The 21,192-nt window shown below is 43.9% G+C and overlaps 1 protein-coding gene across 1 annotated transcript in view; it reads left to right on the forward strand.

Moving 5' to 3' along the window:
• The window catches only part of stk32c (serine/threonine kinase 32C), a 62,223-nt gene that overhangs the window by 9,397 nt on the left and 31,634 nt on the right, over window positions 1-21,192 (forward strand). The window contains exon 2 of the mRNA XM_028989663.1: window positions 11,391-11,446. Within this exon, the coding sequence (XP_028845496.1) occupies window positions 11,391-11,446 (56 nt within the window). The remainder of the gene's footprint in view (window positions 1-11,390; window positions 11,447-21,192) is intronic.

Genomic DNA, 21,192 nt, shown 5'->3' on the forward strand with positions numbered 1-21,192 from the left:
TTCGCTCTCATTGTCTCTGTCTCTCTCTCTCTAAACACACACACACACACACACACACACTTTCACACCATCTCACTTGCTTTCTCTTCTGTTCGTCTCTGGTGTCTTTTCACTAGAGCCTTTGGAAATGTTGCTCCTGCCGTCTCTCCGGTCCCTTTTCCCCTCGTGTAACATGTCATTTTAACCCCTAACTCACCCGCCACCGTGGCTCTTGTGGGGCCGTCACAATTCCTGACTATTTATCTCGCTTCCGTCTGGACGAGGCGGAGTAATCGCGCTGTTTCTGACCTCACTGGGTGCCCGATGCCTGCTGCAAAACTCAGCACCGCTCTCCGAATAATGGTAATGACCCTGCGCCGGCCGCTGGCCACAGCCCATTTCCTTCAGCCACTGGCAGATGACCCAAGGGGCATGTTTGATTGAGATTGACGCAGAGATTACGGAGTGAATAAGAGATTACCGAAGCGTGTGTTGGATGGAGGCCTCGGCAAAATGGAACAGATAACTGGACACTGGCATGCTCCGCCCCCTCTTGTGTTTAATTAATGAGAAAAAAACACCATGAATAAATGATGTGGTAATGCAAGCATGGGAATCACGGAAATTTAGTTACCGTATGTCAGCTGGGAGGGTGCTGGGAGCCAGAAGTCAGCGGTGATGGGGATATCATCATGGCCATGGTGTGAAGGATGGAGTGTTAAAATTATAGTTATCGCACTAAATGTAAAACATATTCCTCCTCCCGTGGTCACTGCATTACACATCATTTCTGTGAATCATTTTCTATGATTAGGGAATTATTTGCAGCATCATTTATTAAACACACATACTGAGCAGAATGTAAACATGCCAGTCCAGATCATTTGGCTGGAGGTAGGGGGCTTCATCAAAACCGAGCGATGGTAATAAGACATAAAACGCATCATCTGAGAGTTAACGACTGACTGGGGACTCGGCAACAACCGCTTCAAACTTAAAAAAGGTCCTCAGATACCCTCGCCCCTGTAAACCCCAGATTCACATGGTGCACACTAGGAAAGGGCCGGCGCTGCGAAAGTGCGACGAGGATGAAAGAGTAATTGCGAGAGATAAAAATAGTCCAAAAACATAGTGGAGAGGAAGCCGCGGAGGGCGAAGCACGCTGCTTTGAGGCGGGTGCGCGACCTGAGAGGGGCCAGATTATCCAGCCTCTTCTTGTCTCAAGTCTTTTTGAACTCAACAGGAAAAGGAAACCACAAACAGGGACACACAGCATCCACCCTGGTGCTCAGCGCAGCCTTGCCTGCCCTCTTTCATAACACTCTTTATCTAAGTTTAACCATTACTGACAAGTTCATGCTGTTTTAGCTATACCAAGCGGAAAGTGACAATTAAAGGTGCAGTTATACGATTTTGCAAGCAGGCACATTTATTCTCCAATCAGATAGGAGTGGAAATGCACAGATCCTGGTAAACCACCAATTTTACAGTAGTAGCATTTGAATGTACAGAAAATGTTAAATGTGATGCATCATGATGTGGTTACACTTTTGCTAATATTTGTTTTATCATATTCAATGAATGTGACCATTTGAAGGTGCAATGTGTATGAATTTACAAGCTGTCAGATTTATACTCCTATCAGATAGGGGCTGTATTTCTCCAGAAAATGCAAATGCACAACCATTAAAGGGACCTGGAAAATTTAAACTGCATCAGAAAGTTGGGGTGTCCATGCATGTAATGTGGTGCAATAAAATCCTGGTAAATAACACATTTTGTGGCAAAGCAGCCACTTGTAATTGTAACACATTAACGATTTCTATGACCACTTCAGTCACATTTTAAGATGCTTTCCAAAAGTGAAAGTGAAAAGTCATTGTGATACGCTGCAGCACAGCGCACGGTGACACAGCGAAATGTGTCCTCTGCTTTTAACCATCACCCTTGGTGAGCAGTGGGCAGCCATGACAGGCGACCAGGGAGCAGTGTGTGGGGACGGCACCTCGGCAGATCGGGATTGAACTGGCAACCTTCTGATTATGGGACCGGTTCATTAACCGCTAGGCCACCACTGCCCCTTAACTAGCGGAGGTGAACGACACTGCTGTTTAACGGGAGCACTCTAGAAGAAGTCCATTTTACTAGCGAGCAATGGTCATAACTAAGGATGGTAGATGTAAAATAGGTGCCACATCCATGCCGAGCAGGTTAAATCGGTGTCCTCCATTCAGCATCGGATAAGCCCTTGTTTTTGAGAAGCGGAGTGTGCTGACGCAGCCGCCACCAGAAACCCCCTGCCCCGTCGCCTCGATTGATCTGCGTAGGAGGCCGGTGTTGGCGGTCCATTTTAATGCGATCAGCCTGGTGGATTTTTGCCACGCCTGCGGTGAAAAAATATTAATCACATCACAAAGGCTGAGAGCTGGGGGGTGGGGGGATCCAGTCACTAATCTGCGTACACAACCAGTCTAGTATCTGTATGTGCAGTGTCTCATTCCACATAGGTTGAAAGGAACGCTTTAGCTAAAGTGCAACTGATGCATAAGTAAAAAAAAAAAAAAAAGTAAAATGTGTATCCGCTACATATAAAGAACTATTCACTAAATATTACGTAGTATAATTAATGTCCACACTGCAACCTTTTTATTGTCCTTTTAATTTTATTTCGTCACATGCACAGTCAAACACAGTATGATATGCAGTGAAATGCTTTATTGACTGCTATAGACCACAGTATTGCAAATATTGCAAGTATACAATGAACCAATATGCATATATTGCAAACATAACCAAATATTACACTTTTATGTTTTTAACATAAAATATGTGTAACAGGTAGGGTGAAGGTGTGCAAATGAGTACAGTGAAAGTAAAAAAGTAAAAAAAAATGTGCAAGGATTCTGGGGGGATGTCCACCCAGAACACACCCACGCCTCTTATAGCAGCAAACATGCCAAGGGGGGGTTCTCCCGTCCCTGGCTTCTGGCTCCTAATGCAATGACTGATGGTTGAGTTTAGAGAGATGGGAACATCCTTTGAGCTCCTCCGTTACATTTAATGGAGAACAATGTGTGCTCTGTACCTGAGTAGGCCGTTCACCTGTTTTATTGCCTCGGTTATTCCACGAGGGCAGGGACATTTTCAAGAGAATCACAGGGACGTCTCATTAGGCAGCCATTGAGCCATAATTTAAAATGTCTTGACCTTACTTTAGCAGCACCCCACACACATTACACCGTGGTGGCCACCAGACACCACACCAGAGTTTTTAGCTGCAGGCCCATTAGCTAAAGGGTGAAAAGAAGAGTGAGGTGTGACATTAAAAAAATAAATCTTCTGTGGCAGAGGCTGGCACGTCCTCGCCGTTTTCCTGACACCCTAATTCATAAAGTAGCATTTGAAATGCATAATAACTAGCATCTGCACTCACAAGGACAATGGCCTTCGCCGTTCTCATGCATATTCACGAGCCAGTCTGTTTGGAAAACCTGCTATTAAACTGTGTTAGTCTTGCGAAGAATGGATGAGGATTGCATGCTCTAGTGATGGTAGTAATTTGGGTAAACAGATTTCTTAAAATAAGTTGTTTGAGCCTAAAGAAAACCACCAAACACCCGTTCCAGTCAGAAATACACACTTGGTATTTTTCTGTACACTGCTTCATCTGGCCAATAAATGTTCTGTGCTATGTGCAGATATGAAATATGCCATCAGATTGGAAAAAAAAAAATCTATGTAAAGATCATAATTACGTTATTATCAATCTAATAGAATAAGATGTGCTGAAAAATGTGCAGACTTTCATCACTGAAAGGGCCCCGCTGTTCTGCAGGCTCTGAAATATTTCATATCACTATAAAATATTCAAGAGGCCTAAGGGAAAGAGCCAAGGCTCTTTTAGCCTGAGAATTTTTTTTTCCTGGCGCGTTATGAAAGTGATACTGCTAGTGTGTTTTCTCTGCTAGCATGTGACCAAGCGTGCTGAGCCACATGCCCCTTTTTTTTGCACAAAACCATGAGCAAGGTAATCTTGATTTTCGGGTGTTTGATTGTCGGCACTGTGCATGAGCAAAACATTGCTTAAAACCTATCCTTATGTTACGTTACTGTGGCCATTTAAGCCACGCCCCTTGTTCTCCCACCCCATGAACAACTGACCCCTCTGGTGATTCACATTTACATTTACATAGTGGTGGGCCGCTATCGGTGTTAACGTGCTGCGTTAACGTGAGACTCTTATCGGGTGATAAAAACGTGCTGCGTTAACGTGAGACTCTTATCGGGTGATAAAAAAATATATTGCCTTTAATCTAGTCACAAAGTTGGGTTGGGAGCTGGGTCTATACTACGCAAGCTATTGTGCCAGAGTTAAAGGGTTACACTAGATTTATAAGTATATTTCTTCTTTCATGTGTCTTTTATTTTCTTATTTCCTAAAGACTTTTATTTTGTTTTTAAGACCCGGTCCAGGTCTCTTGGACACATGGCGTGAGTTGTGAGAGGTGCGTGGGGTTTGTGTGCCAAAAGTTATTTCCTTCATTTTAATTTATGTACATATTAGGAATATTTTGCATGTGTGTTATTTTGTGAATTTTTTTTTTTATGTTCTTTTAATATTGTATATTGTAGAGAGAGGTGCAGAAAGACACGATGTGTGACGCGATGTTCTGACACGACCTTGCTTTTTGTACAGGAATGCAGTATTGTAAATTGTGAATGCTTTATGTTAATGTTCAGTTCTCTTGGACACATGGCGTGAGTTGTGAGAGAGAGAGGTGCAGAAAGACGCGATGTGTGACGCGATGTTCTGATGCGACCTTGCTTTTTGTACAGAATACACTTTGCACAGAAAATCTCTTGGGTGTCAGCTCATCATTTGTGGTTCAAGAAACAAAATCAAAAAGTTACACAACGCAGAAGAAGAACCGCTACACTATGATGACTTGTACCTTGATATTTTAGCGCGGATGTATACCTAGCCAAATTGCACTGTAGGGGTGAGAACGAGTCTTCGAACTGGGAAATTTCCACATCAAACGTGACGTGGCAACATGGATGCAGCTATTTAACTGAATAAACAGTTGTTAAACACAAGTACATCTTATTGAACATAATTTATTTTCATCACCAATTATCATAGTAGAACAGCTTTCTCAAGCAGTTTGTGATGCATTTTGGAAACTGGAGATGAGCCCCTGGTCTAATGCGCCACCTGGCTTGAGAAACCCGTTCTCAAATACTTACTTTTAGTCATTATTTTGGTAGCACACATATTCTGAATGCCTTCGGCAGAATTCAAATGAGTCATTTTAATCTAGAATCTAGATTAATCTAGATTAATTTTGCTTGATCTAGATTAATCTAGATTAATGTCCAAGACTACAGTGAGATTAATCTAGATTAAAAGTGTCATGACAAAGTGTCATGTATTGTGGCCACCTCTCATAGCAGAATCAGACATGCATCTATAAATCATTTTTCCTTTGCATACAAATCCAATTTAGCCAAAGCTACAAGTGACTAAGCCCCCAAACAAGATAAACACTGCGTACCTGGAAAAAGATTGAAATTATATTACAAGGAACAGAACATTGAAAAAAAGAAAAACGTCATTCAAGTGTCCTGCCTCGGGTTGGTCGGCCAGGGGGGCAGCTTTGCCAGACTCTGGTATTGATTAGCAGGAGACACTCTCCCACTTAACTTTAACCACGAGGGACCTTATCCAGGAATGAGGAAGAAGAAGCGAGCATGCCGGAAAATGTCTTATGGGCCTGTGCGATGATTTACAAAGGGATGTGTCCATTTCTGGCGGCCATCCACGTCCCCCCGGTGGCATGTCTTCAGTTTCTTCTGCTAAAGTTTTTGCTGTATGACACAAATAACTGTTACTGACGGTCCTGAGCCTGGACGCAAGACATTTCCATATATATCTGATCTGGTGATGCTGCTGCAGAACTTTGAATAGCTCCTTTATTTCCCTTTCCAAGTCCTCCCCACAGCAAGACATAAGTGTCTGCAACACACATTACCCATCAGTCCACTTCCCTCCCCCAACACACGGTGCTGTTTGTGCCCAGGGGGATGCCACGATGATGACTGGTGATTAATAACAAACACCTTATGAAAATTTCATCTTCTTCTACATAATTAATGACGGAATGTGAGACTCTGCCTTGAAGCAAATGAGTCACTTTTCTCCCAATGTGACAATCACGACCATTTTTTTTTTAGCTTAACACAATCTGTCTGTCTTCGCAACGTGAAAGCATTCCCAGATGTGTTGCTCTTTAGCTGGTCAGAAATGGACCAGAACCCAGAACACATTTCTAAATGCTAATCCACCAGTGTCCGTTCCTCCCAGAGTGTGAAAAATTGAACATTACATCCGTCTCTTTTCATTCCCTCCACAAAAGACGCGTGTTTCACAGGAACACAGTGTTGCATGAGGAACTTGTGTAAGAGATCTGGACACGTGACCCACCAGCCTCCACGATCATTTGCTTATGAAGCTATGTACAGAGACAGGCATAATCTTCACCAGTGCATTTTATATGGCATGCTACTAGTGCTGCACGATTAATCTAATCATAATCGCGATGTCAGTCTGTGCAATTACATGAACGCAAAAAGCTGCAATTTAAATGATTAGTACATGGATTGAATCAGCAACATATCCGATACATTCTCTCATTCTCTCAAAGTTTGCGAGCCGGAGGTGACGTGTTTGGTCACATGACTTTTGATTCGGAGACATATGGTTAGACGCTGCATGACGCGCTGCATCGTACGTCAACATTGCCGCCATATTGCAATAGGCTGTGACGTGAAGCATATACATGTCTATGGAGAGAAGTGTATAAAAATGCCTCACTCTTGTGCTGCTTGGGGCTGTACAAACCGCTGTACGCTCCAAACCAGATCCCGTGGGATTACATTTCATAGGTAAGGCTGGACGATTGTTTTGAATATATTTGGCCATTATAAAATCCCATTTTATAAGTCTTAACCTTAGCTAAGCTAGGCTAAGGTAGCGAAGCTAAGTCAGCCTCCAAACAACGTTTTGGCTAAACGTAGGCATTAACTATTTAGACTGTTCTTAGCTGTTCAGTTAACTTCTCAAAGGTTCTTTAAAGGTTTCCTAGCTGAGGTGAAGAAATTCACCTCAATTTACAAATCTTAACCTTAGCTAAGATAGCAAAGCTATGCATCCCTGTGTTCAAGTCAGCCTCCAAACAACGTTTTGGTTAAATGTAAGAACTATAATTCGGGATTTTATAATGGGCAAATATAATCAAAACAGTTGTTTAGCCTTACCAGGGTTTGTCGTTCGACAGTAATGTAAAAGAGTTTTTTGTGATTTATTTAATTTTGTAGAATATTGTATTTTGAAAGCACTGGGCACTTCAGGTTGTTATAAGTAGTTTGTATGTTTCACTTTGAAATTAAACATTTCACTATTAGTATGCGACTTTTCATTGATATACAAGCAAGTGTCCTTTATCATATCGCAATCGCATATCGCAATATTGATCTCAATAATCGCAATATGTCTTTTTCCCCAAATCGTGCAGCCCTACATGCTACCATATTGAATTCTTTCTCCTGTTAGGTAGCTTTGCTTCTGGATCAATTTAGGGTCTTGCAAAAGCTGCTATGACCCGGTCCTTGTCAAATCTCTGATTCCCAAGATGTTAGCAATCTGTGCTTAAGGGCAAAACAGGTTACATGACATCCTTATAGTAAGACGAGACTCAAATCAGCCAACATGGTACAACCTACTGATTTTCAGCTCTTCTTGCAAGAGTAGGACAGCGTTTTTGGAATGTCCTGTTTTTCCTGTGTTTTTTGCCACTTCTCATTTTGACTTTGACTGTAGAGTAAGTATTGCATGCTCCTTGGTGAGGATATATATTAATTTATCATTAGGCATTAGGCCTAGCACACCCGTAATCAGAAGGTTGTGGGCTCGAATCCCGAGCCGCCAAGGTGCCACTGAGGAAAGCACCATCCCCACGCGCTGCTCCCCGGGCGCCTGTCATGGCCGCCCACTGCTCACCAAGGGTGATGGTTAAGAGCAGAGGACACATTTCGTTGCGTGCACCGTGTGCTGTGCTGCAGTGTATCACAATGACAGTCACTTCACTTTCATTTTATTCAATGTAGCTAAAGTTGAGATGAAATGGCTTTCATGATGGACACTAAAATGGCACCACGATCTTAAAATCGTGAAACGTATTGGCGTGCATTGTTACATCCCCCAGTGTTGTGAAGGCTAAGTTGCTTTTTGAGCATATGTACTGTATATAACATCATCTGGAATTTTCTTTTTTTTTTCATTTTTTCCCCAGTTTTGTTCCAGTTTACACCTACCCTCTGCTCACATCTGTACACTGCTCACCTCTGCTAATGGTTTTCTTCTCATTTTTAAAAACATTGTGAGGCCTGATAATGCATCAGCATTATCTCCAGCTGAGAGGGGGTCTGGCATCCCCTCTATGCCCCAAACACCTGAAGTATCTGATCGCAGTGGCGACGCCTAAATAGCACCTAAATGCTTCCATTAGTGGGCAGCTTCTATCCAAAGGCCCTGTGGCTGGCAGTGCAAATCCTGCATGCACTCCTGCCTTGGCTCAAACCCAGGAGGATCCAGGCCAAGGCTCACCGACCGCATCCTTCCACAGAGCAAGCCGACGCCCGGCAGAGTTCGCTCAGCGCTTCCGGCAGGCCACATCGGCCATGGCAAAAACCTGCCCAGGTTCCCAGACCTTCTGCCTCTTTACACGCCCAGCCGCAATCGCGCTGTCACGGGCTAGGAGCCGCGAAGCCCGGTGCATGCTTGGACAGGCGGTCCGGTCCAGCCGGGTTCTGTGGCGTTCAAAGGCTCCCAAAGCCAGCCAAACGATTTGCAGCGCGCTCCCAGATCCTGCTAACGGTGCTGCAGATGATGCTTAGAATGCACAATGGCCTGTGGCTAAGAGAAGGATGGATTTGGCGAGAAGGTGAGCAGGTTCTGGGCTCAGATGTTCCTGTTGTCATTCAGTGTTTCCCGCTTAATTACCGCTTATCAGCATCTATTCTTCACAGCCTCTTTGTGGGATTCTTTTTTACGAACTCAATGTACTGCATCTCAAAAGATAGAATATGGTTAAAAAAGATCATATAAATTAACAATGCCCCAACCGAAATAGTCATTTTTCAGGAATTGGAAATTTCTGTGCTGTGAATGCTTTTTTGATTGATCAGGTAATATTCTAATGATGAAAATAAATGAATACCGCTGCATTTGGTCACGGCTCTTACTGAGGGGGCAGCCCCGGATCCGTGTGCCGGTCCGGAGTTTCATGATGTTATGCCTAATTTCCAAATACAGCCTCATTGTCCACGTCTAGGTCGTGGGTGGGGGGCTCATTGAATGGATGTCTTGGTCCTGTATTTTGTGATTTTGTTCTTGTAAAATTCCTGTCTTGCGTTGCATTCGCATCCTTCCTTCCCGCTGTCCCACTGATCATGACACTAACCTGCTAGCCAGAAATGATCCCGAACTTTTGCGTGCAACATGTTGAATTGGAACAAGCTTGCGGTGCATCCATCCATGTTTCACCTGTGTCTGTAAAAACACAGGTTCAAGGTTTCAGGTTTCAGGTTCAACCAAATGGAAATATTTAGAATTTTTTAAATCACATATATTCATTGCAAAAATTTGTGATGGATTTTAATTACTTTTTTAATCGATTGACAATCAACACTGAGTCCTCATGAGCTATCCACCATTAACATTAAAAATTATATATATATCTGTTTTTTTTTATTAAATGACCTTTTACACAATATATTTTTTAGATACACTATTATTGTTGTACCTTGAAGCATATGCTTCATTAAAAAGTTTCACATTTAGGTGTTTTGACCAGAAATGAGAAATTTAACTCCGAGGCACAGGGAGAGAAAACCCAATCATTCACAACGCAGCCTTCAGCGTGACCTCTGAGAATTTCAAAGAGAATTGATGGCGTCGTTTCTGTATTGATACTACAGACATCAAACGCAGTGGCCGGGGCACGGGGGGCATCAAGGCAATCTATTGATGTTCAAGCATCTCCTCGTTCGTCCGTTCGCTCATTCCCAATATACGGGAGCGGAGCTGGCCTCTCTTGTCTGCTGCGGCTTTGCGTATTACCGGCAGCCTGATGTGACTCACGCCTGGCCTCATCTGCTGATAGGCCGCGTCGAGATGCCTGGTAAATAAATGCTAGAGTGACTGGCACATTGCTAATTGAGAGACGTGAGGAGATCGGCTGCCTATCTGACCCTGGTGGGAAGGGAGGCGGAGGAGAGCTAATAAAAGGTGGTGACCCGGGAGAAAACGGATCCGCTTCCTGTTTATTTTGTCAGATTGGCTAAGATCTGCTTTGCGGTATGAGCAGAAGTGTTTAGACGGGGCAAATGAGTCAGCAGCCGCGCCAAAAAATCTCCACATCGACACACACACACACACACACACATATGTCATTGTCTTAAAAGTGAAGCTAAGTGAAAATGATTGTCACTTGTGATACACAGCAGCACAGCACACGGTGCACATAGTGAAATTTTTACTCTGCATTTAACCCATCACCCTTGGTGAGCAGTGGGCAGCCATGACAGGCGCCCGGGGAGCAGTGTGTGGGGACGGTGCTTTGCTCAGTGTCACCTCAGTGGCACCTTGGCAGATCGGGATTCGAACCGGCAACCTTCTGATTACGGGGCCGCTTCCTACACTTTCCATTTGTAGATTTGTCACCTCTGATATTGACATTACAGGGCCATAATTCTAAGGTTGTTGGTTTGAATCTTGGAGCCTCCTTTTTGTGTCCTTGCTGTCAGTGGGCTCTGAGTTACACAGAGTGAAATGCCACCACTAATTAAAAAACATTTTATTTATGTTATATCATTAGAAAGCGTAAAATATTATGTGTGCATTTGGGAATAAAGCGATTGGCATCCTTTCATGGAGAGACGGCTGCAGCACCTGCAGTATTTTATATTTATGTCATTTTGCAGACGCCCTTATCCAGAGTGACTTACAATCAGTTGTTACAGGGAGAGAACCCCCTGAACCAAGTGTCTTGCTCAGGGACACAATGGTAGTAAGTGGGGTTTCAACCTGTGACCTGATGTGGGCTTCAAAAGTTTATATGATAAGACTTTCGGAATCTCTCCGTCCCACGTCGTGCTGTCAGGGTCTCCTGCATGGGGTGGGAGATGTTGTCCAGCAGGGATAACAGCTTAGCCACCATTCTCCTGTCACTCACCACCTCCACTGTGTCCACAGGGAATCCTAGAACAGAGCTGGATGTTTAGTTATTCATGTTATATGCGATTTTGTCTTTACTATTATTGTAATTTCTGTCTTTTTTTCCCCCTTGCAGTAAATTTTGATCACTTCCAAATCCTACGGGCCATTGGGAAGGGGAGCTTCGGGAAGGTAAGATTGTCATGGATCTGCCATCCTTCACGTTGATGAGTAATGAAAAGACATTTATGGGTTTACTTTTTGCTATTGATAGTATGTTGAAAACCACTCGTGACTTGAAATATAACTGACCGGTGCCATCAACTCTGTAAGTTCACTTTTCCAGCGCGTCACTGCCGCGTAGGACCCTGGGTAATCCAGTGGCACTAATTACCCAGCACAGTCATTATCTCCAATGAGGACGCTCAGATGGCTGGGTGAAGTGGGTCTTAAGTAATTACATTTTTAATTTTGATTAATCTAAACCACAGCACTTAATTAATTTAAATGCTGTGCGTCTTTGGTGCCGTGAATGTCTTCCACAGGGATTGGCACCCATTCAACCTTTTTTGTTTTTAATTACAGTATTGTAATGATGTTTTTTGATGTTCTTCTGATGGAGTGCAGTAATCTAGGCCATGATCCAGATGGGTGAGGCTGGTGTTTATTACGTAGCGTAACATGGTGCAGGAATGATCTTAGCTGTGTCGTGCCGTCATGTCTGACTCTTAAAGTATTTGCTCTCCGCCCTAGGACATGCATGTATGACATGCACCATCGTTTGTGTCTGAAATGTAATGGGTGTTTTTTTGGTTGTTGTTGTCGCGCTGCTTTTCCTTGCACTGTGCAATTTTCTCACAATTTGCCCCCCCAAATACGGAGTAAGTGCTTCTGAACGGCACATCAAGCAGCGCTTCGGAATGCATTACCATGCGAATGTATGTTAATTCCCCTCATCTCTTTCTTGCCTTCGCTATTTCTTTTCCCCATATTTTTGGCTCTGTGACAGGGAGAATAAATAGCAGTTTGGAAAATCAAGGCCTTTAGGAATGTGATGCAAATATATACACATACACACATGCACATATAATGGGTAAAGTCTACAGAATGCCAGCTGATGATTTGTATTAGAGGCTATGAAGTAATAAAAAAAGAAAAAAAAAGAAACTAAATTGTAAATTGTAAAGTTCATAAACTGAATTAATTTCTGAATTGATCAATGTTTATTTATGTGTTAATATATCCTGTACAAAAACATTTAGTAATTTTTTTAAAGATTTGATTGATCTTTGAATTGTCTGTAACCCCACATCATGCTTTATGACCATTTTACAACTCCCAGCATCTTGCAAGGACAATTACCTAAAAGGACATAAGTGGTTTTGTCCTTAGACTCAAGCGAGAGTAGTTTACTTGTTTGCCATGTTTATTTGCTGTGGCTTGTGCATCTCAAAAAATAATAAACCATCCCCCTTGGGCGTCCTGTCAGCCTCACTGGGCATCGCTGACCCACTACACACAAATCACCTTCTGGATGCTGACAGGCTCGAGGGCACAGAGAGCCGAGCCGTGCTTCTGACGTCAGGCCCCTCAGATGGAGCGGAGAGGGGAAAACGCTAAAGGTCTCACGCATGAGGTAGTGACACAAGCCAGTGGGTCCACAGCTTTTGTTTATCGGCAATGGAGGGATCTGCTGGTCCTGTTTACCTGAACTCACAGGGAGGACGAATGGGAGCCTTTCAGTTCCAGTTATCGTGGAAAGCACCCGTCTCCGTCCTATCACTGACACGTTGTAGGCTCAGTTCTACCTTGTCATGATCATACATGCTGGATGGTAGAGGGTGGTAGTAGCCTAGTGGGTAACCCTAACCCTAACCCTTACTACCATTGTGTCTCTGAGCAAGACACTTAACCCCAAGTTGCTTCAGGGGGGGACTGTCCCTGTAACCACTGATTGTAAGTCCCTCTGGATAAGGGCGTCTGATAATGGCTGTAAATGTAAAGTAAATGATAAGCCTGTCACAAGGTTTGAGCAGGTCATATTTGGACCAGCCTCCTGCTGATTAAAAACAATAGAAAGTGATGGACATACTCATTTGCACATAGACAGCAGAAGTGACAGCCAATGATGAGTGGTCATTGAGATGCATGTGGAGACCCATTCTCATGTCTGGTTTTAACTGACGTACGTAGAGCTGGCCACTGTTGATTGGATGCCCCAAGGTGCACATTAATGCTATATCTGATGATCCTCATTTAAATAGTTGACAGGTCAAGTCAATAACATTGATTTCTTGGTTACAATGATGCCTTTCAAGTTGTGGAACTCAACAGAATGGTCATTCTTTCAAGCTGATGTGTCAGAAGCTGGAGAAACAAGTATGGTTAGTATCTACTGCAGAAATCTTATACCTGTGCATGCTTGCCATTATAGGGGCTTATCCCTGCTGACCACTGCCCATTGCCAAAAGCAATGAACTAATGCCTTAAAAGGACAGAGGGAAGCTCGTGGAGGCCATGCTCCGGGCAGTGTTTGTGTAACAGGTATTCCCGGACGGCAGTGCCTCTCTAAGCGAATACGATTCCTCAGATCTGAAACAATTCAAGCATTAAAACAAGTGAGATCCATGGAGATCCCACCTCACTTCTTAAATTACTCAAAGGATGGTCTGCTGCTGCTGCTCGGTCTCCATGTCTTGATAGCTCACTGAAGCTGACCGTAAATTACATAGTACAGTTCTAATTAATATTAATGCTGTATGTTCTCCCAATTATTATTCATAATATAATTCAAGGACCCCACAAAAATAAGAACAAACAATATGAAATACATACCAGACTAAAAACTACATAAAATAGGACAAAGAAGAAGAAAATTACTTAAAACAGACAAGTCTTATATTTACAGAATTTATCAGATGCCCTTATCCAGAGTGATTTACAATCAGTAGTGACAGGGACAGTCCCCCTGGAGACATTCAGGGTTAGGGTTAGTGTCTCGCTCAGGGACACAGTGGGAGTAAGTGGGGTTTGAACCTGTGACGTTGGATCTCCTGGTTCATAGGCGAGTGCCTTACCCACATATCTACTACCTTATGAGTTTGTACTTAAAAATAGGAAAAAGGGTTTGTGTTTCCGTTATCTGGTGGTAAGGAATTCCAGAGTCGGGGAGCAGAGCAACAAACTCTGGATAATAATAAATATTCGATTCCGAATTCTATAAATTCTGTTCCCGGTTTCACCACTCATTTAGTCATAATGTCCATGGCTCTACTGTGGACACAGATGAGGCCACTCCAGTCACAGCCAGCGTCAGCTATGACCTTTTCAGAGAACAGAGAACGTTCCGGGCCTAATCTTGACATGAGCGCTGCTGTAGCGTGACTCTCGGATGGACTCCCCGCTGAAGGCTTTCGGAGCTTGATTCCGCCAGGTTGCACCGAAAGACTCTCAGGGGAGAGGAGGGAGCGTTCCGTTGGAATAAGGTATGCTATTTGTGGCCCGTGGACTGTCGTTGATAGTGCGTCGCAGATGGAACCACTGATTGGACAGGAAGAGGACCCGCCCCGAGCTTGATGTTACATTACAGCCAAGGGCAACACCTGAGCCTGGAGCCACCTGCTCGGGTTGTTTGTCTCTTGGCTTCTTCTTCATTTTCCTTCAGCTTCTCCAGTTAGGGGTCACAACAGCAGATGAACCAGTCTGGCTGTTTGCATACTGACATGGCAAAAGTTTTACGCCAGACGCCCTACTGAAAAATATGCACAAGTGTCTTTCTGTTGTTAATACTCAAAGGAGTGTACAGCATTAATTTACCCCTTTACATTTAAATATACAGCATTTATCAGTAGATACAGGGACAGTCCCCCAGGAGACACTCATGGTGAAGTGTCTTTGCTCAGCGACTCCAAGGTAGCAAGTGAGTTTTGAACCTGTGACTTTGTGGTGATCTGATTCATAGCGTCTTACCCACTAGGCTACTACCACCCCCATTAAAACATTTCATGTCAACCATACACATTACAGGATCAACTAAATAAATTAAATAGCCCTTTTTCCCCCAGTAGCTTTATGAAATGGTCAAGTATGTCATTGTGTGTATCGTTGGAGAGATGCTTTCTACCAAGTATTACGACAGTACTCAAGCTGCTGCCATATATTATTTTATGTGGTGGCCTAGCGGTGGTGGCCTAGCAGTTAAGGAAGTGGCCCCGTAATCAGAAGGTTGCCGGTTCAAATCCCGACCCGCCAAGGTTCCACTGAGGTGCCACTGAGCAAAAGCACCGTCCCCACACACTGCTCCCCGGGCGCCTGTCATGGCTGCCCACTGCTCACTCAGGGTGATGGGTTAAATGCAGAGGACAAATTTCACTGTGTGCACCGTGTGCTGTGCTGCTGTGTATCACATGTGACAATCACTTCACTTTCTTTTCTTATTTGAATAAAAAAAAAAGCCTGATTGGGCTATAGTCCATTGTCCATAGTTGGAGAATGTGTTCGTTGCAGACCAAAGTTTAATGTAAATTAAATATAATTTATATTGATAAATTATATTATACAGGCACAGGCAAGTTTTCTGTCAAGCCTGAAAATATAGCATTTCAAGCTCTTGCATGGTTTATTTAATTATTTATTTTTCGCTATATTGTCTTCCTGAAAGAAGTTATTACATTTATTCAGAATTACCTGCCAATGCTATTAATCTTTATTATGCACCTATTTGCCTGCTCATGAAGGCAAGCGCAGCAGAGCACGTCCCTCCAGTGTCTCTTCCAGATCAGGACGGATTTGCTTTGAATTGCTCATCTCGACCCACGCATTTTTATTTTTTTTTTGTCTTACTGCTGTTTAATTATCTCCCCTCAATCTTTTATGAATTCCTTTTGAACACGAGCTCTGCAGGGACGAGGCTCGTAAAGTGCGTTGTCAACCAATTCTAACCGAGACGACCATAGTGCATGATGTTTTTTAAAACCGTAAATGCAAAATGTTCTTGCTTTGTGTAACGAGACTTGCAATGTCTTGTTTTTTTTTATTATGTATGGTGTGATCTCGGCTTGCATATTCTTTCCACTTTTTGGAAATCACTTTCAAAAACCACTTTCATTTCCTCAGGCCGTCACAGTCGATAGGCTATAAAGAAGGGACGGCGGAAATAAATTAATACAAAAACGAAATGATTTCTCTTCGCCTCTGACAAGTTCATCTGAGCTCGGAGGCGTAATTCAGCCGTGCGCGTCTCCTGCTCGCGCAGCCGATCGATCCCACGTGACTTCTTGTGCTCTGTGCAGGTGGGAAGTGTCGAGATCGAAGTCTGTGAATTACCGGCCTCCGTCGCAAACTTCGCCGACCCAGAAAAGCGACACCTCCGTCTCCCCAACTCCTCTGCATTCTATACCAAAGGCCTTTTCTCTCTGTGTAGCTGGAGTTCCCCAGAGGTCCACACTGTGACAACAATGGATAGAGCTTCTAAGTATAGCGGAAGCGTCAGACATGGGGAAGTTTTAAAAAGTAAACACCCCCGCCCCAACCTTTTAGATGCAGCATTCCTCATAATGCCACTCGCACTTTGTTGAAGCACACGAAAGAGCATTTCTAACAGAGGAAAAAAAATTAATCATTTATAAATATTTAACATGTAAATTACGTTTTTTTTTTTTTTTTTACTTCCTGTGTGTGGTCTGACCTATGACCCAGAAGTGACCACAAAGTCAGAGGTTCAAACCTCACTTACTTCCCTGAGCAAGACACTTAACCCTGAGTGTCTCTAGGGGGACTGTCCCTGTAACTACTGATTGTAAGTCGCTCTGGATGAGGACGTCTGCTGAAATTCCATAAATGTGAATGTAGACAATTCCTACTGAAAGATGGAGACGTACAGTGCAGTTTTAGGGCTGATTCAGATGATCTTTTTCAAAAGAAGACACATGGCTCCCTGCTTGCATCCCATGTCTGAGCCCGATTTGCACACTTGCCTGTCACAATTTTAAACATGTATGACAGACAGATTTAATCTTAAGAATTAATTTAGTGCAAAATGTGCAATTAATTCATAATTAATTTTATTGATTGGCATAAAAAAATAATACTACAATTCTGACTTCAGTCTTGAAGTATTAAGGAAATTTAATTTTTCCTTTTTTCCTTATGCTAAACGTTTAAATAAGAAACTACGAACCATAAATGGCTGGGCGCTAGTTATCTGTATCTTAGGAGCTAAACCAACCCTTTTTGTTGGTTTGTAATTATGTTTGGCACCCGGAAGAGAAACTATAATGATATTTTCATAAAAACAGTTTAAAGGGGGAGGAGCCTGTATACATGATTGACATTTGAATGTGAACACTCCCTATGTGCTGAGTCTCATTTAAGCCTGTAGCAACAGGTAACTTGTCATGTCAATTCGACACTGATCTCATTAAGAAGCTGCAAATGAAATTAGAAGATCAGCCCTGGACCTTTTCATCCTTTTAAAACCTGCTACCACAAGCACAAAATCTGTAGCGATGCTCCTAGCAAAAACCCTCCCATGTTGCGGGGGACTGTCGCGCTTTCTCGCGCCCATAAAGCAACTCCACTCCGGCACGTGAATTATTCATAAAGCCGTAAAGCCAGGTGTTTGAAGAGATTGTGCTCTTTTAAGTGTTGCGACTGTAAAAGGCGGAGCTACCCCCGGGCCCCCCGAAAAAATAACCTGCCACGTCGCCTTTGGAAAGAGTAATCAAGAGTCGGGGGGAACTGAGCCCTTTAAAGATGTAATAAAATATGCCTCCGGTGAACAGGAGTGGGCAGACGGAGCTTAATGGATGCACAGAGTCGTCGGTTTGTTATTACGAGAGCAGAAGTGGGAGAACACACGTTGTTGTTAACTGAAACCACTCCCCTTTGCCCGAAGCCGCTCTATGTGTCGTTGCAGCTCTTCTCATTGCCGTTTTATTTACTCTCAGCGGAGCGGTTGAAAAATCATTTCGTCCTTTGCGCCGTGGCACTGCAGCGCATCCCGATTCCGTGGCCATGAGGTGCATAAAGCCACTTAAAGACATATGCGTGCATGGGGCTAAGCAGACAAATGAGCCAATTGAATGCGGCTCACTGGATCTATGGCTCCTGTGTGTCTTCGGCCACAGACTGCAGCCCCCTCTGCAGCTCACTACTCCACTCGTTAATGGTCAGTTTCGGACCAAGGGACCCCTTCTGACCTGAGATAATGGTGGCGTGGGGCCACACAGCGACAGTGCAGTGACACTGATGTAGAGGCGGCGTGCTGGCAGCAGTGGATAAGAGTTTTTACCCGCGTCAGCAACACAGCTTGCTGGATATTGGATATCTACCACCCCAAAACATCCAGACGGCAGCCATCCGGTGGCCAAACCAGCCACGGATGGATCACCTGAAGCCCAACACTAACGGGGCAACTGGGGCTGCAAAGAATCTAATGTAAAACCACTTTACATACAAAATAATTAAAAATAAATTATTTTAGCATTAATAATTAGAAATAGGATTTTTTACAATATTATTTCTGTTGCTATGATGATACAGATCATGTTTAGAATGTGATGTTGTAATTTTGCATTATAGCTGCACATCCCAAAATATTGCATTGTGATTATTTCCAGTACCGTACAGCTCTCAAAAAAAAAAAAAAAAGAAGAGGAGTGTTCGTCCGTGAAAGCTATATTAGAAATGAGTTCTGGTGCCACAGACACTTTAAGATTGCGGAAATTCAACCTGACACCCTATTTCCTAGACTGATCTGAAATACTCTAAAACTCGGTGGCATCTCTGGGAAAAAGTTCCCGCCAAAAAAAGTTCCTGCTCTATATATAGAAGTGTCGCATCTGTTCTTTAATTAGGGAGATGTGTGTGTGTGTGTGTGTGTGTGTGTTGTGTGCTTTTGTTGTTGACTCATCATTGACTCATGACCTTTAGGAGGGAACCGGTGAGCGGGGTGTCTGTCGCAGCTCATTAGTGTATTCATTAGCCCCGGTTTTTCGTGAAATGACACACTTCTACGACGCAGCTGCTCGCTGCTGTCACAATAAGGGACGTCAGGGCGAAATCAGATGTCCTCAGTCTGCGTGTGCATTCATGGAATAAAAAAAAAAATAAATAAATAATTAAACAGAACCAGGACCAAGATTAGGATCAGGGCCCAAAGTGAAGTGATTGTCACTTGTGATACACAGCAGCACAGAACACGGTGCACACAGTGAAATTTGTCCTCTGCATTTAACCCATCACCCTGAGTGAGCAGTGGGCAGCCATGACAGGCGCCCGGGGAGCAGTGTGTGGGGACGGTGCTTTGCTCAGTGGCACCTTGGCGGATCGGGATTCAAACCGGCAACCTTCTGATTACGGGGCCGCTTCCTTAACCGCTAGGCCACCGCTGCCCCTAAAAGGTCAGTTTCATTGGCCGGGAAAAGGGCGGGACATTACGTTGTCCCGGCATCTCTCAATAAGAATGGAATCCTTAAGCTTCCAGGTCCGTTCTCCTGTACTCTGTGCTGGCTTCGGTGGGCTGCAGCCATGTCCACATCCACGTGGCGCAGCGTGGCGTCACAGCGCGGCCAAAAGAATCGCTCCCTTTCCTTTTTTTTTGTGGCGCTGACCTTTCCGTGTCCCGTTTAATCTGGCATGTGCACGAAAAGCTGGTGTTTGTAATGAATATTTAACGATGACAGCAAAGGGATCCCGTTGCTTTAGGCTGGACGGCCCATTAGCATTGTAGAGATAACTGTTCAGAATTAATTACCCTTGCTATAGAATCTAATGCGCACAAAGCCTCAACGGTTCAGCCCACCCTGACGTCCTCCCATCACCTGCAACCCTTTACAACGACTTAGACGGTCGTCTTTACTAATGTTACAACCAGCCATCAGAACGCTTCGATTCTGAAGCGCTGGTAATGTTGGTGCTGGTAGCGGGTGTGGTTACGTTCATGAACACGGAACAAAAACAGAGGGAAACAGAGGAGATTGACAGAACGAGGGAGTAGGGTGTGTGAGAGGTGACCATGATGGCTGAAGGCTCCTCCCCTTCTAACACTTTCTAAATCGCCGGGTGTCAGAAGCGTGGCTGGGTGGGTAGTTCTTGCCGAAATACAGATAACTAACAAGCACTCACCTCTCGTTTCTATTGCTGTAAATCCACATTAACTAAATGCTGTGACACTAGTGCCCTGTGTCCCATATAGCACCAGGACAATATGGCCCTATACATTTTTAGCGGGTGGAAACCTCACTGGCCATCGTCAGAGATGTTGGTGTTACTCTAGTAACCTCCGGTTGACCTAATGGGTCTGGCAAAGATTGCCAATCATCAGCAATCACCGGCATCAGCAATCACTTACGCCCCGAGAGAGGCAGATTCCGGCGGCGAAGGCTCGCGTCCTACCAGGCCGTGGTCTGATTTGTGAAAGGAGCACAGGTCATCAGCAGCCATTTTACCTCAAGAGAGGATAAATGGCTCTCGCAGCAGGTGGAAGGGAGACATTTGTAGCCGCTAACATCTAATCTTTGCTTGCCAGGCACGACAATGACACAAGCGCCGGGTTTCGGAGAGGAACTAGTTATCTAGAATTGTCAGGGCCTTTGCCAAAAAAAAAAAAAAAAAACTAAAGAAAAAAGTTTTTAAAAAAATGACACGCTAATTTCAGCTGAGTGCCAAGGGCCATTAAAAACGTAGGGTTATTACGCGTGATTACCGATGTTTAGCCAACATTCAAACTTGTCCATGAAAAGGAACAGTTCGTTTCAATGCTGGTGCTGCCGCTGGAAGCGGCGGGAGGCAAATTAGCAGGGAATTATTGCTCCGCTAAAACCCACTTTGGTCGAGCAGATGTTCAGCAGGCAGAAAATTCATCACAGCCGCCTCTCAGACAAACACGACGCCGACCGGCGAGACCCCTTCCTGCAGGTGTACGTGGGCATAACGTG

The sequence above is a fragment of the Denticeps clupeoides genome, chromosome 8, assembly GCF_900700375.1.
Source record: "Denticeps clupeoides chromosome 8, fDenClu1.1, whole genome shotgun sequence".
In the NCBI taxonomy this organism is placed as follows: domain Eukaryota; kingdom Metazoa; phylum Chordata; class Actinopteri; order Clupeiformes; family Denticipitidae; genus Denticeps; species Denticeps clupeoides.